Below are 15713 nucleotides of genomic sequence, written 5' to 3' on the forward strand. Positions count from 1 at the left end.
AGAAATATAATACATTTGTTAATTACGTGATTCATAAAATCAATAATGAATCGAGTCCGACAAAAGCAACTCTCTCTTTCTATCCTTTTTATCAGATTAATACATCCCATACATCTGTTACGCTCCGCGGTTCGCGTGAGATTGATTTATGTGCGGGGTATTTGGACCGCGGGACCGATGGTCACATGATCAGTGGATCTACTGGCCACGAGGATCAGTCTCCCGTAAGGCGTGCAGCGTGACGGACGTATGGGGTATGGAGTCTTGCGCGAGTTTAATGAAAGCGTAGATATTTGATCACAAAAGATTCTTCTAGAAAATTTTGAATTTTTATGCGTTGCATAATTAATTAATAGATTTTTACGCATTGATTGCAATAATAATTTTTGCATGCATGCGTCGCAATTTTTGAGATTTTATTATCAAAGAATAATATAACTTATTTGCTTTGCGTGTGTAATTATATTCGGTTAAATTAAACAAAATAATGTATATACAGGTGGCTGTCCGATGACTCGCGTTTAACACGTTAATGAGAGATTTTTGAGGTGATTTGGAGACGATTTTTCCTCAGCGAAAATGTCCAGGCACCAATAATTTTTGAGTTATAAATGATTGAAAATAAAAACTTTTTTGTAAACTAAGTCTTGTAAAAATAAATTATTAATAAAACTACATTTTTTTAGTTAATTTTACTAATTTAGTAAAGTTTATTGTAATAAAATTTTAATTTAAGGCTTAGTTACATAGATACATGATTTCAAAAATTGAGAACATTAAAAAAATGATGACCTTTCTCATTGTTTTTGCTGAGGAAAAATCGTCTCCAAATTGCCTCAGGAATCTCTCATTAACGTATAAAACGCGAGTCACCGGACACTCGGTATATACTACATAAATTTAGTATTTATAAGCAGATTTGTGATTTTAATACAATAGGAAGTTATACGTTCTACCAATTTAATACAAGTATTTGTTTTTAAACTTGAATACGTTGTGTCTTTATAACCGTTTAGAATAGAACATATGTTTATATAAACTTTTTGCTTAAAATGATGTGTACAATCATGTGCTAGAATAAACCTTCCTTCTGAAACGCCCTGCATATATATAAAAAAAGAAGAAAAAAGAGAAGTAGAAGAAAAAAAGAAGAAAACGAGAAGAAAGAACAAAAAGAATTTCTTACACACACACAATGTAAAAATCTTGTTAAAGAAGATTTTTCTTCTTTTTTTTTCTTCTGCTTCTTTCTCTTTCTTCTTTTTCTTCTTCTTTTACTTTTTATTCTTATATATATAAGATATAAAATAATATATATATAAGTAAATAAGTAAATAAAAAGTAAAAGAAGAAGAAAAAGAAGAAAGAGAAAGAAGCAGAAGAAGAAAAAAGAAAAAAAAATCTTCTTTAACCAGATTTTTCAACGACTTAAAAAAATTACTCACCTCGAGTCGTTCGGTAGCCTTTAGCAGTCTATCATAATCGACAGAGCCTTGGACGGTTAATAGCTCCATCATGTAATCGGCTTCTTGAACAGATTGCTGCACCGCTTCCAACTGCCTTTCGAATCGTCGCCACAATTCGAGTCTGTTCGTCAACAATGAAAGTAAACGCGAGCATCTCGACTCGAGTTCGGTGTGCACATCCTGTATATTAGACAGGTCTCTCTCGATGCCCACCGGCGATACTGTTACTCTCATGCCAGTTGGCAAATTATGCAACATTTGTCTTAACGCCATTAGATCTTGCCAGAGAATCGCCAACTCATCTGCGACTGATTGACAATGATTCACAGCCGCGGCCACCAGGTCGCTTTCCTGTTTTTCGCTGTTCTCGCACTGATCCAGCGTCGTCGACAATCTTTTATAGGCCTTCCTGAAGCGACCCAGTCCGCGTTGGAGAAGCTGAATCTTTTCTCTGAGCAGTTGCGCCGAATCCAGCTCTTCAGCCTATTTGCCCCTCTATACAACGAGCCGATGATAACAAAACTCCGACTCTTTCGCTTTCCGTTGCTGTGAAAGACTGCGGTAAGAGACCCAATCGACCTATCTCGTCCTGAATGAAAGAAATTCTGTCGAAAAGCACTGTGAGTCTCTCGATGTATAAATCGAGTTCCTCTTTCGTCTTCAATACTCCATAAAAGCTATTAATAGTTATTCGTAATTCGTTTAACTCCTTTTCAAATAGCTTCAGTTTCTCGTTCGAGGAAATCTCCTCTGAGGAAATGCTGCGAGTAACATCTATTTGAATCTCGTTGATCTTGTTGCTAATCTCGTTCCAACGATCTTGCAATTCGTAATAAAATTGTCGTTGTAATATTTCGTCTGACAAAGGTATAATTTGTAAAGCTTGCTCGAAGCAATTGTCTGCTTCATTACGCATGTTGTTGTGAACCTCGTATTGTGCCTTTAATTCCTGCAAGTGTAATAAAACATCGATGTAGAATTTTTTAAATGTATCTTTAATTTGGGGACTGAATTTGACTCTTAACGCAAAACTATAGTTGGGTTTCTCACATATCTTTTCTACATTTTGATCTAGAATAAAACTATTAATATTAGAGATATCTCTCTTTTAAAATTATCCAATTTTATCTGAGCCACATTTCTTGATAGTTTTTAAGATATTCATGTGCATTATTTAAAATAAGAAATCATATCTTATATGTATATACATAGATATTTTTGTATTAAAATTCGTAGATAAAAAAAATGTGATAAAAAATTGTTTGATAAAAAATGACGAGACGATAACGATGACGTAAGATTTTCGTTTTAATTGTGCTAAAAATACGACTCTCGAAGACGAAGCCATATGCTTTTAATGGCACGAGGCCAAATGCGTTGGAAACCGTGATCTTAATGTATGTACGAGTACAGACCACCAATAAATATTTTTGCTTAAGATTATTGGGTATCATATATTTAATATATTTACAATATATGCAAAAATGTGCTTACCCAGAACTGACGTATGGAACTTCCTGATAGATGACGTAATCTGGCGAGCTCCTTCTCAGCCATTGTCATCCACTGTTCCACACGGCTCATTAATGTTTCTTGGTTATTCCAACTCTCTCTGAAGGCCAGCAATCTTCTCAAGGAGGATTCAATGTTGTCTTGCAGTTTTACAATTACGTCCAAGATTTCACCGTAACGATTTTCGGGATCCTCGATGTTAATAAGGTCGCGAAGACTACAGGCCACCTCAAATAATTGAATTAATCGTGCACGATGGGTTGCTACGTCTGATGATAGAGACTAAAACGTAACAAATTAACAAATCGTTTAAGTTTTTATAGAATAATTAAGGCTCCTGGGCCCTCGCCGGCGATGTTGAAGTATCTTTTTATCTAAAAATGGCATGTAAGAATTTTTAGCCTGTGTTTTCTCGCCTCTGACGTCACAACATGGCGAGGACTCAGGAGCCTTAAGAGGATGCCGGAGTAGTTTTGTGTCATCGATCAAAAAGTGAGGTTAGATTCGATTATAAATCTATTTATTGGCTATACGGATTGTTTATTACCTGAAATTATAAGCTTGCGCGGTACATTAATATTAATACTTTAATTATAGAAAAGGATTTATCAATTTGTATAGCCAATCGAAATATAATTTTAAAAAATCAAAATATTTTAATTTTTTTTGTAAGTAGTAAATTACTAACTTGATATAAAGAGATGTATTGATCGTAGTCGGTCGAGGTGACTGTTTGAAGATCAGGAACCCGTTGATGCGCAACTTGGAGCCATCCTCTCTCTTCTTTCACACTTTGCTCTAATAACATCCATCGTGACGCGGCCAATGCCATTTGTTGCGCTCTTGAAGCTGCTTGATCGAGCAATGCTGTCGCTTTATCATGAAGCTCTTCGTGCAGACCGGAGTGTTTGGCTCTAGTTTCAGGGTCAAGATTGCCTTCCAACGATTCGAGGATTGCGCGACAGTGATTCAAGTTGACGAAGAACTTTCTGTGTTTCTGCATCTCCTCTTGAAGGTATTCCAGATTCGTTACTGATATCGGACTGGCTAGTAGATTTTCAGCAATGTCGGTGATTTGCGCGAATTCCTGAAGCGTTTGCTCATATTCTTCAGCTAAAACAAGCAATTGGAGAAGACGCTCTCGTTCGACATACACACTATGTTCGATGATCTTCGTCATTTCGTGTGCGGCGTAAGTTTCGTCGGGTATAACTTTGCCTGGATAATCGCGCAATAATTCGTAAGTGATATTGAGAAGTTTACTAGTTTTCGACATGTGGCAGCGATTTATGTTTTCCAATTTATCGAGTTCCTGTAATTTCCAGCGTGTGGAACATTCACTTTCAATTATGTTATCCAGTTGTTTACGTTGCTCGTCGATTAGTCTGTAAGTAAAATTGAATATTTTAATATAGAAAATTCGTATTAAATAATATTAAGGGAATTCTAACATCGTCTTGTTTTATCGGCGATAAAACAGGCGTTAGAATCCCCTTAAAGTTATTTGAATTTTCTCTCTTCTATTATTTCGAATTTTGTTTCTGAATTTAGATCGAATAAAAATATAAAATATCATTTATCAATATTGCCATTTATCAATATTTTTGCATGAGATATCTTACCTATACACATTGTTCAGGCCGTTCAGAAATTCGTCCCATCTTGCGAGTTGTCTGCTAGCATGTTCCTCTCCATTAGTTGTAAAATGCTCGATAATCTCTATTTGATGCTCAAGAGCGTTCATACATTTTTGTAATCTTTCCTGTTCTTGTTCCGGATAGCTCGGCTCTAGTTGCTTCCAAATGTCATCGAGCTCGCAAACATTTTCCTTGACATGATTCATCTCGTCTTTTAATTCGATGAACATTTTAGCATCATCGTGAGAGGGTCCAGTCGGACATTCTTTGTTCAGAAAGATTCGGTACTCGATTGTTTCCAGCCAAGTTGAGATTGTTTCGACGATGGTGACAAAGGATTCTTCGATGGTATCACGTCGTTCTCTTCAACAGCATTTCTTAGCTGCGCCAATTCTTTGCGAACATCCGACGAGCGTTCTTCCACGAGTTTCTCCGTGGTGACTTCTTCGAGATGTGCAATGTGTAAAATATTACCTAGGTAACTTGACTCGTTTGTGTTCTGTAGAGTCTTCACTCGATCAGTTATTATCTTAGCAGCTTGCATCGCTTGTGGTATTCTTTGATATTGTGACTTGATATCATATTCTAAAGATTTTTCTAGAAGGAAAGTTGCAGGCGATGTTGTAGGCTCTGTTTGAAACTCTGATTTAATGTATTCTTTACTGAAAATAGTTTGCTCGATTTCTGGCTCTTCAGTGGTATCCATTGGTTCAGGAGACGACTGTGTAGATATAATTGTAGACGATTTTTCGTGGTCTGATGGTGTTTGCACTACTTCCGGTATTGCTGTTGTTTCTGGAATTTGGTAATTTGAATCGATCATAAATTGATTTAAAGTAGTTGAAATATCTGGTATGTCCTGATTATCTTCTTCAGCATATTGAGTCGTACTTTCTATTATAGTTTTCGATGCAATATCCTCTAATTTCATTCGATCTAATTCGATCTGATCTGATGAAGACGATTTCAAGGTAGTATCTTGGGTTTGCATTGGTTGCTCAGATATGGATTCAAACTCTGATTTGTCTTTAGACAGATTGAGCTTTATGGTTTTGTGCTTTCTCTTCCTTCTTTGTCGTTTTATTGTCTTGCTATTGTGATCTTCAATATCCGCTTCGTTGTTGAGATCTTCGGTAATTGTTGTGTCCTGCGAACTATCAGACGTTTCTTTGCTAGCAGATGTAGCACTATCGAGCGTGTCACTGGCAGATAGTTCTATGGTCGTGTGAACGTGAATTTCAAATGATGTATCCGGAGTAGTGTCCCTTTCCGATATCGTAGCCTCTTCCGTTTTCGCGCTAATATCTAATGATTTTAAATTATCTTCTACAATAGGTATTTCAGAAAGTTGATATATTTCTTTTTCGACAGATGTTTTTCTCTGCTCGACAATTTCTGGAACCGTTGTAAAAAGCTTGTCACTCACAACTTCTACCTCTTTTATCTCTTCTATTTTTCGTACTTGTACATCAGGTGCTGCTGAAGTTTCTATTATTTCTGTAAATATTATTTCTTCTTCTTTCGTCTCTTTTTTTAAATTGATTGCTTCCTCTAAAATGAGCGCTTCATTCGCATTTTCTTTTTCAGCTGTTTCTATTTTAAAATCTTCCGTAGATATCTCAACGGTATGAGTTGGAATTGATGTTGTTTGTTGAGATATTGATGTCATCTCGGTCGGTTGACTCTCTTTCTCCAATGAAGTTTGTGCGCTAATTTCACACACGTCAGGAATATTTTGTACACTTTTTTCGATTTGTGGTATCAGGTCTTCTGTTTCTATTTGCACCGAACTATCGAAGGTTTGACTTTCCTCTGGTAAACTAGTCTGTGATTCTTCCTGCTTTGTTTCTTCGATGATGGTTTGAATAGATTCTTCGCATACTTGTACAGGTTCTGGACTGACAACGGTTGGACTCGTCTGCATTGTAGTATCTTTGATTGATTTGATTTGTATTTCGGTTTCTTGCGGCTCTCGAGGACTTTCTTCGGGTGTTGTTTGTGTTTCAATTGTTTCAGTAGGCGCTTCAAGCATTGCGATTGTTTGAGTATCTGCATGCAAAACCTCTGGTTGTTCCGGACTAGCCGAGACACTTGTTTGTACATCTTTTTCTAAAGATTCGGGTACTTTTGGAGATAATGTTTGAATGCCACTTTCTTGTAGAATGACTTTCTCTGCCATTGGTGGTGGAGTAGTTTGTTGCTCGACTTCCATCGCAGTATTTATTATTGTTTGAGTTTCATCTGTTATCATTGAAGCTACTTCAACAGGTAAAGTCTGCATTTCTGTAGACAAAACATCAATTCCAATTGTTTGTGCTTGAGAATCTTCCGTTTCGATTATAGGGACATCGTCGATTGGACTAGTTTGAATAGCAAACTCTTCCATCGGCGTAGTTTCGGGTGTCATAGTTTGTATGCCCAAATCTTCGACTTCCGGAGCTTCTTCCACGATATTCTGCGCGATAAGATCAAGTGTGGGTTCTAAAACTGTTTGCGTTTCATTATGAATCTCTTCAGTTTTATCTGTTTGAATCTCTTCTTCTAAAGTTAATGGTAGTGGTTCAGGAGATGTTTGCATAGACATGGAGGAGCTTTCCTTTTTTATCTTTGGAGTAAGTGAAGTCGAAACATCGCATGTTTCTATAGTCGTTTGAGTGTTTGCGTCATCTAACTCAATTTTATATTCAATAATACTTTCTTTTTCTAATGTTTCTTCAACGTTAATTTCTTTTGCTTGATCCTCTTGCTTTATTATATTTTCTAAATCATCTCTTTCCATTGCTTTATTATCCTCTTTTATTACATTGTCTTCTTTTATGTCATCTTCTCTTTCAAATTTAGGACTATCTAAGGAAAATCTATCATCTGTAAATGTTGCATCATCACTACTGGTTTTAGGCACTTGAGTTAGATCTTCATCTTGAATTAATCGAATCTTTTGCTTTTTCTTCTTTTTTCTCTTTCTTTTTATGCCATGATCATCTTTCGATGTAATCGACAATACGTCATTATCATCTGGTTGATAGCCATTTTCTTCGGCCACAATAACATTCATCTAAGCTTAAAGACGATTCAGTAATAGATTTGATAATTTCTGCAACATCCGGTTGCGGCTGTTCACTAACATGTTTAGACGAATTAGATGATGGAACATTAATCTCCACAGATTCAGCAATCGATGTAGCGATAGAAGTGCTGGATTCTGCTTCTACAGGTTTTTCTGAGGACTCTGACTTTTCTTTGTAATATTGCTGTTTTCTATTTTCATCACTCGTCGTGTCTGATTTGCTTTGCTCTGGGGATTCAATGTAACATCGACAAATTTGTCTGCCGTAACTATTTGTTGTATAGTTTCCGTTCCCTTTTCAGCTGTAAGAAAAGCGCTAGTTTGTACAATCTTATCGTATATTACTTCTGTCGTTCTTTTATCTGTCGGAAGACTAATGTCTACATTCTCTTTGACTATGCTGTACGGAGCAATCTCGGACTGTTCTGCTTGGGTTTTGATGGACACCAATGGTTCCACTTCTTCATCTTCTTTACTCACAGATAAAGATATTTCAATCTTATGGAATCCCGGTTTGTATTCTGGCTTGAGTGCTTCATCTTTTAGATTATCTTCTTTTTCTTCTGATATTTCTTGTTCTTTAAATGATGTCTCCATAACTTTTAGATTATTTTCTTCTTTTTCTTCTGATATTTCTTGTTCTTTAAGTGGTGTCTCGACATCTTTTAGATTATCTTCTTCTTTTTCTTCTGATATTTCTTGTTCTTTAAGTGGTGTCTCGACATCTTTTTGATTATCTTCTTCTTTTTCTTCTGATATTTCTTGTTCTTTAAGTGGTGTCTCGACATCTTTTGATATTTCTGTATATTCGTTAGATTTAACAATATCCAATTCACTCGATAGAATGATCGATCCATTTTGTGGCTCCGATTGTTGAAGTGATGTTAAGATTATATCTTCTTTTTTACTTTTGGGTGATTCGTCTTTCTGTAATATTCCTTCCTTTTCGTCTTTCTCTTCTAACACAATGACATTCAATATATCGACATTTGTATCAGTTTCTACAGTGCTGCTAACATCGTGGTGCATTTCTACTTCTACCGTGCCGTTTTCTAGCTCGATATTGGGTGTTTCGAATTTTATTGGTGCATCGTCAGACTTACAAGTAGTCTTGGGGAACCACCGATTCGTCATCTGTTACGGTCGGCTCTAATGGCGATTTTAGAGATTCCGGTTGTACTGTCTGTGAAACAGGGATTTCTTCGACAGGAGTCTGCAAAACGGCAGATCGTTCAGCATCAATTAGCGCTTGATTATCGATAACGAGTGTATTTACTGTCATTTACCTCAGTCAAGAAATGTTCGCATTCTTTCATCACTTGTATTTCAATTTCTTTTGGTATTATATCTTCATCACGTTGTACAGTAGAAACGTTTTCATCATCTGGAACATTAATCAAATTTTCCAATTCTGATACATGTTCTCCTGGAGGAGAGAGCATTGCAATTTGTTCGGAATCTGCTAACTTTGTCTTAGAATCTGTCATTAAAGGTTCTTCTGACGATATATTTTTATCTACAATGTTCAATGTGTCAATTTCCACGATGCCATCACTTTTTTCCGTGGTCGGTTTCTCTGCGATTTTTTCTTTTGTTTTAGCTTGACTCGCTATATCCTTAGCAAACGGTCCAAAAAATGGTCCTTGCATCGAACTCTCAGGAGTACGCTCTATTGGGACCTCTGATCCTGTTGCTTTTTGCTGTTGTATTTCGAATGTTTCTCTCGCCGGGAGTATAGTTTTCTGATCCTCGCTTTTAACCACATTGATACTGATGTGCGGTATATCCTGTTCGTTTATCTCTATCTCTTCAGGCTCTTCGATCACTTCGTCGATAGTAGTTTCCTTGCCATCTATAATAGTAACTTTCCGGATAATTCTGTGCGTCTTTTTAATGATTCGCTTAGTGACTTGCTGTACCATGGCGTGAACACTGGAAGTCCTTGTTTGATATTCACCACCCTCCGTCAGTATTTCCTCTTCGATCGGTCGGCAACTGATATCTCCTATCTGGCCCTGTGTCACCATGTGCGTGTACCGAGGTTCGGATTCGTATTCTTCCACATTGATACTTTCGGCGGAGGCGCCTGTGGTGACTTTGCCGCCGTAAATCTGTCTCGTCATAGTCTCTATGGTACCATCTGGTCTTGTCTTGGTCACGGTGATTTGCTGATCTCTCATCGCAGCCTCCGAGTAAGCTTGCATCATCAGCGGCGCGTCTCCGAGTGCCGTCGACAACGTGGACATGTGTTGCTGGGTAGTTTGTTTATTGACCGTGGTAGTACGTCGCAATTTTTTCACGATGATTCTTTTGGTGCCGTCGGCATCGACAACTACCTCGGTAGTAATATCATCCGGTTCGACTAGGATCGTCTCAAAAGACTGCGGCGCAACATGGACGATGTTCAGTTCGCTGGTGGCACTGTCGGTTTTCTTCGCGTCCTGATACTTCATGTTGACGACGATGTCTTCATTAGGGCAAAGAAATAGATTGTTCCTGATGCACCAACTCTTGGGTGAGATTAGGTGGCAGGTATTTGGTCGCTATCTCGATTACATCGTGATCGCCTTTCGTGGTCTTTAGGATCTTTATAGCCTCTTGAGTTTGAGCGCCCTCGCTCGGTAATAAAACCTCGGTTGTCTGCGTCGTAAGAGACTGACACGTAGTCGATGGAATTTCCGTTGTAGATGTTTGTTTTGTGAATTGGGCTTTCTTCTCCACAACGTCATCGATTAGTAAACTTTGACCCGTTTGTAACGAAACATCAGCCAAAGATGGCGGACCGCCTTCGATGGAGGAATTAATTGAGGGTGCTTCATCCAAAGTAGCATTATCTTTCTCTGATTCATCATCAGCTTGAGCTTGTTCATCGCAGATTTCCTACGAGGATAACAATTATTTGTAAAAATCTACATTTACAGCAATGGCGACAATGGACATGAATCACGAAATCTGAGCGAAATGTGGAGAACATCTATTTACAGTATTGTATCTTGAATAATTATTGTACGTATGTGTGCGCGCGCGTGCGAACAAATATATATTCTATATTTCGAGTTTGAAAAAACGCGTCATTTTATTGTTACTGATTATTTATTTTAATGATGGAAAATGAATGAAATAAAATAGAAAATGAATAAATAAAATTAGTTTTGTATATATGTATGTATATGCAATTAATATGTAAAACTTTGTTTATTAAACAAATCAGAATAGAAACTCAAACTAAATACTACACATTTATTTGGAATAAGATATAAATTCTATTTAATTGGGATTATGTACGATTCAACAAACTAATCTTTTTTATAGCGATACAATATATTTATCTTTCTGGCAACATGTTTCTTTTTGTTTTTTTAATGAATCGTTTTTAAAGAAACAATTTGAATATGTAATAGCTTGCATCAATTAAACTATTTATAATTTTTGTTTTTATAATTTTCTATTTATAATTTTTATAGTGAAGTAGAGACTAAAAATTCCCATTATTTTTTGTATCTTTACTATACACTCTATATCTTCAAATCTTTACATATATTTTTTTAAGTTTTCATTTAAGATTCGCTAATTATATGTATATAGTATATACATATATAATAAAATAAAATAATAAATATGTAAGATATACATATATATAAATGATTTTTCCATATACATATATATATACATATATTATATCTTTACATATATATTTAATAATAATAAATAATATGAATAAATATATGTACAATAGTAAAAATTTGGAGAATAGTTTTATATTTAATATATAAATACAACTATATAAGAAAAGTCTTATATTTATATATTTAATATTAAAAAGCCTTGAAATATTCTTAGAGCTTTATATTTAATTATTTTAATTAAAGTTATCTATTAATTTGATCAATTTTGTTGTATTATTTTGTACGGAATTGTATAATATTTTCGAGATAAATTACCCGCGCACACTTATTGTGTCGAATCTTAATGGTCAAACAAATATAATGTATATACAACAGTATATACTTTACGTAAACATCATTTTTATAATAATATATTACCATTAATTAATTATTCACATCGCTAGGTATGACACTATAATGATTAACAATGGAGAGTAAAAAGGAACAGGGATATTAATGAGAATTCTTTAATTAACATGACATATTACAGCAATGTATTAACATTCCATTTACTAATTACATGCAATGCCTATACTACATCCATCACCTTAAAATTAACAGAAAAATACATAACAGTCATGATACAAATAATGTACAATAAATAAACAATATGAAATAATGTACGATACGTGATATCTATAGTGAAATGTGCGTGATGAGAAGCGCATGTGATTGTTTGCAGCGATATAATGATAAAGAAAAAAATATAATGTAAATGTATATACCCAGAATAAGGCTTTCTATATAATAGAATTACTTTTGTGTCCGTAAGCCGTGCAAAAGAAATTATTTTATTAAGCTCGATGACTAGAATGCCTGTACCATATTGTCGAACATTGTTCATTACCGTTTATTACAAAGAATTTAGCGTTCATCGTTCATAATTATTAAATATTATGCATATTATCAAAATTTAAAGCGAATATTTCAGATTCTTCAGAACCCAAATAAGAGGCAGGAATTTTTGATGCAGATTTATCGGCTGTTCACACATCCGAAAATTCTTTTTCATTATGCATAGTTATTAATGGCTTATTATAATTTTATCTTTGTCATTTATAGTTCTTAATTCGCCATTAATTTTGTAAAATAATCTCAAGTCTTTCAGATATTTTTTTTTCTATATAGCACGATCTTTCGACTAATTCTTGTGAGACCGGAAGTAATATGATCCTGAATCCTTTGTAATATTATTTTAAGCGATCGAGGCACCAAAAAGAGTGATGTTTGCGAAAGCCCCCAAACTTTGGAAAACGTTGAATACCTGCTGCTTTTGTGCGAGCTGATTAATCGCATTCACGAGGGCTTTCCTCAGCCCTATCGCCAGCGCGCTCACTTCCGGTAATGACTCGTATTCAGAGACACGATTCGCGCGATTCCTCAATTCTTCCTGTAAAATCTGCCCATTGCGACAAGCGAATCATCAGTATTTATTATTTCACGCGTGCAGTTATTATAAATTAAATATATTGATGTTTTAGGTCTAATAGATAATTAGATCTAACAATCATTGGATCAAATAATTAAATATATATGTACTTGATCAAATTTATTATAATTAATTTATGCCAATGAATAACGTGATCCAACAGACCTTGTTGGTGTTAAGCGAATGCTGTTCGTCGATTTTCGATACGACGTTTCTTAGCCAAGTCTCTGTTTCTTCAAGGAATAATTTGTAAGTCTGAATCTCTTGGCCGCGTCTTTCTCGCTCTTCTCGCGCCTGTTCGACAGCGACCCGTCCTTGTTCTGCTTCGTTGAGAAGGGAAGTTACACGGGTGTGAATTTCCGTCAAAGCTATCGAAAGCCTTCGAGACTCAATATCGGCAGGAATCTCATTTAATCTCCTTTGAAGCTGTGTAATCTGCTCGTCATAGGTGCGTAGCTCCGTCAACATAGTCTAAAGTAGATATAAAGAGGATTTTTTTTCGATTTTTTATGACAATATAAAGTAATGATAAAAGTTCTTCATTTTTCTCTTCGTTCAATTTAGCCTAAATATGTCGTTTTTACATTCTTACCATGAGAGATGACAGCATGGATTCTATGTTGTCCATAGGCAAGTAACTCATTGTTTCTTCGAAACTCGTAAGTCTGGTTTGCAGAGAAACGAGGCCTTCCTCAACAGTATCCTAAAACATAAATGCTTGTTAATTAATTTCACATCGTCGATTGTAAGATTTGTTACTGTCTTAATTATGCTGTGAACACGACGGAGTCCAATCAATTCTTTCACGCTGCGTATTAATTTCATTAGCATCAAAAAAACTTTTAGAACCTGTAAAAGAAGGTGTTGCATGGGGTAAGATTACAAAATGGCACAATATAAAACACATTTAAGAAGGCGATATCGATGAGAACAACTTCTTCAAAACTATTATAAAAGTCTGCATAAACGTTCTTATTACATGTATGGAAAAGTCTTCATGCAAGATGTCAATGAATATTTTGCTAAGCAATCCAAATGCAAAGACCTAAAATCACATAAAATCGCCAGCAGTCAAAAGTCAAGAGAATTAAAAAATGCATATCAACTTTTATTCTCTACTAGTTGCTAATAATTTTTTATTATATAAATTATTGTTCCATTATATATCATATATTCCACTTTTGATATTACAAGCTATGTATAATAATGGAAAGGTTGGCATGTTGGAGTATGTGTAATGTGAAGAGACATTCTACTGCAGATAATTTTGATATATATATATATATATATATATATATATATATATATATATATATATATATAATAAGCATACATATACATATAATGCAGAAAAATGATAGAGTCATTATTATTTCATGCAAAAGACAAAAATATATTTTATTGATTAATTTTAATTCTGCTGTCTCTATATGAGATTAATTATAATTATGTGCTGCTATGTGAGATTAAAGTAGAATTACAATAACAATAATTTAATGTAATAAGCGGGAAGAGAGCAAGAATACACATAAACAAACACACACACGCACAAATACGTATATATATATGCGCGCTATATCGATGAATCACACAAGAAAGTTACACATACTGGACTTAAGAAAGTTACACATACTGGACTCATCGAATAGGAAAATGTAATCGTTATATAAAATGAGGGTGCGATTACATGGACGCGCGGAAACGCGGAAACGCGGAAACGCGGAAGAGAAAGTAACTAAACTTTACTAGAGTCCCGCATTTCCGCGCGTTCCGTTCCGTCTGTTTTGATTGCCTTATATTACATGGAGCACATTTTGAGCGGAAAAGCGGAACGGGGAATTATAAAATATTAATATTTAACTATATTTATTGATTAAAATGCTTGTATTCAATAGATAAGTTGAAAAGATGAACATATTAAAAGGAATTACAATGAATTAAGTAAATATAAATTTAAAAAATTAATACAAATGTCTATTTGTCACTATACCGTTCCGCTTTTCCGCTCAAAATGTGCTCCATGTAATATAAGGCAATCAAAACAGACGGAACGGAACGCGCGGAAATGCGGGACTCTAGTAAAGTTTAGTTACTTTCTCTTCCGCGTTTCCGCGTTTCCGCGCGTCCATGTAATCGCACCCTGAGAGATAGAGAAAAAGAGAGGGAACGAAAAAACTAGTAATAAATCAAGTAACAAGTATATATACATATATATGTATATACACATATATGAACAATGGAACTTGATTCAAACTCGACTAGAGAAAACCGAACACTGGCCATGACGGTGATCGCACCTGGATCCTGCGTATCCTGTTTTCAATCTTGTTTTCTTCGGCAATCGTTTCTGTCTCCGCTTCCTCGTCTGAATTGCACCGCTGCACGGGATCTTGCCACGTCTCTTTACCTAAATGCAATTTGGATCGTGGACGAAGATGGGCAAAGGCCGACGATTGGATGCGAATGCTAGGATCGGAACTTTGGGAACTATTAGAAAAAGATACAGCGGAATACTCGGGATTTACTTCGGAAACTAGGTCTACCAGAGATTTTGTTGGATCCTGAGAGAAGGGAGATGTTAAATGGCGATCAGGGGATAACCGAACGTCATCATTTGGTAATTTGGAATAATCCAATAAGGAGTCTGACTCAACCGTTTGATTGTCGACTGTCCCAAGTGACAAGCTATGATCCGGCGTTCGCTCGCTCTCATTCGATAAGTAAGTGCTATAGTCTCTCCAGCTACATATGCCACCCGGCAGATCGGCTATCATACGCTCCGTTTGGGGTCCGCCGAAGAACAAACGCGAGTCGCTATGAGGGCGCTGTGATCTACCGCCCGAATTGTCGCCGTCGCCATCGTCATCGTGATCTCTGGGACGATTACGATCGTCGGAATTTGGTTCGTTACCGCGCGAGATTCTTTTCTTTGCAGCA

At 35.7% G+C, this 15713-nt stretch overlaps 1 protein-coding gene across 1 annotated transcript in view; it reads right to left on the reverse strand.

Annotated features, from left to right (window-relative positions):
• Nucleotides 1–15713, reverse strand: part of LOC114943195 (muscle-specific protein 300 kDa-like) — a 126039-nt gene that overhangs the window by 26976 nt on the left and 83350 nt on the right. The window contains 15 exon segments of the mRNA XM_085489991.1: nt 1446–1946; nt 1948–2415; nt 2961–3260; nt 3667–4363; nt 4601–4964; nt 4967–7664; nt 7666–7925; nt 7928–8798; nt 8800–8955; nt 8957–10159; nt 10161–10562; nt 12612–12746; nt 12942–13247; nt 13369–13479; nt 15074–15712. Coding sequence (XP_085346117.1) covers nt 1446–1946; nt 1948–2415; nt 2961–3260; nt 3667–4363; nt 4601–4964; nt 4967–7664; nt 7666–7925; nt 7928–8798; nt 8800–8955; nt 8957–10159; nt 10161–10562; nt 12612–12746; nt 12942–13247; nt 13369–13479; nt 15074–15712 — 9111 coding nt within the window.

The sequence above is a fragment of the Nylanderia fulva genome, unplaced genomic scaffold (genome assembly GCF_048542155.1).
Source record: "Nylanderia fulva isolate GAGA-0341 unplaced genomic scaffold, ASM4854215v1 Scaffold93, whole genome shotgun sequence".
NCBI lineage: Eukaryota > Metazoa > Arthropoda > Insecta > Hymenoptera > Formicidae > Nylanderia > Nylanderia fulva.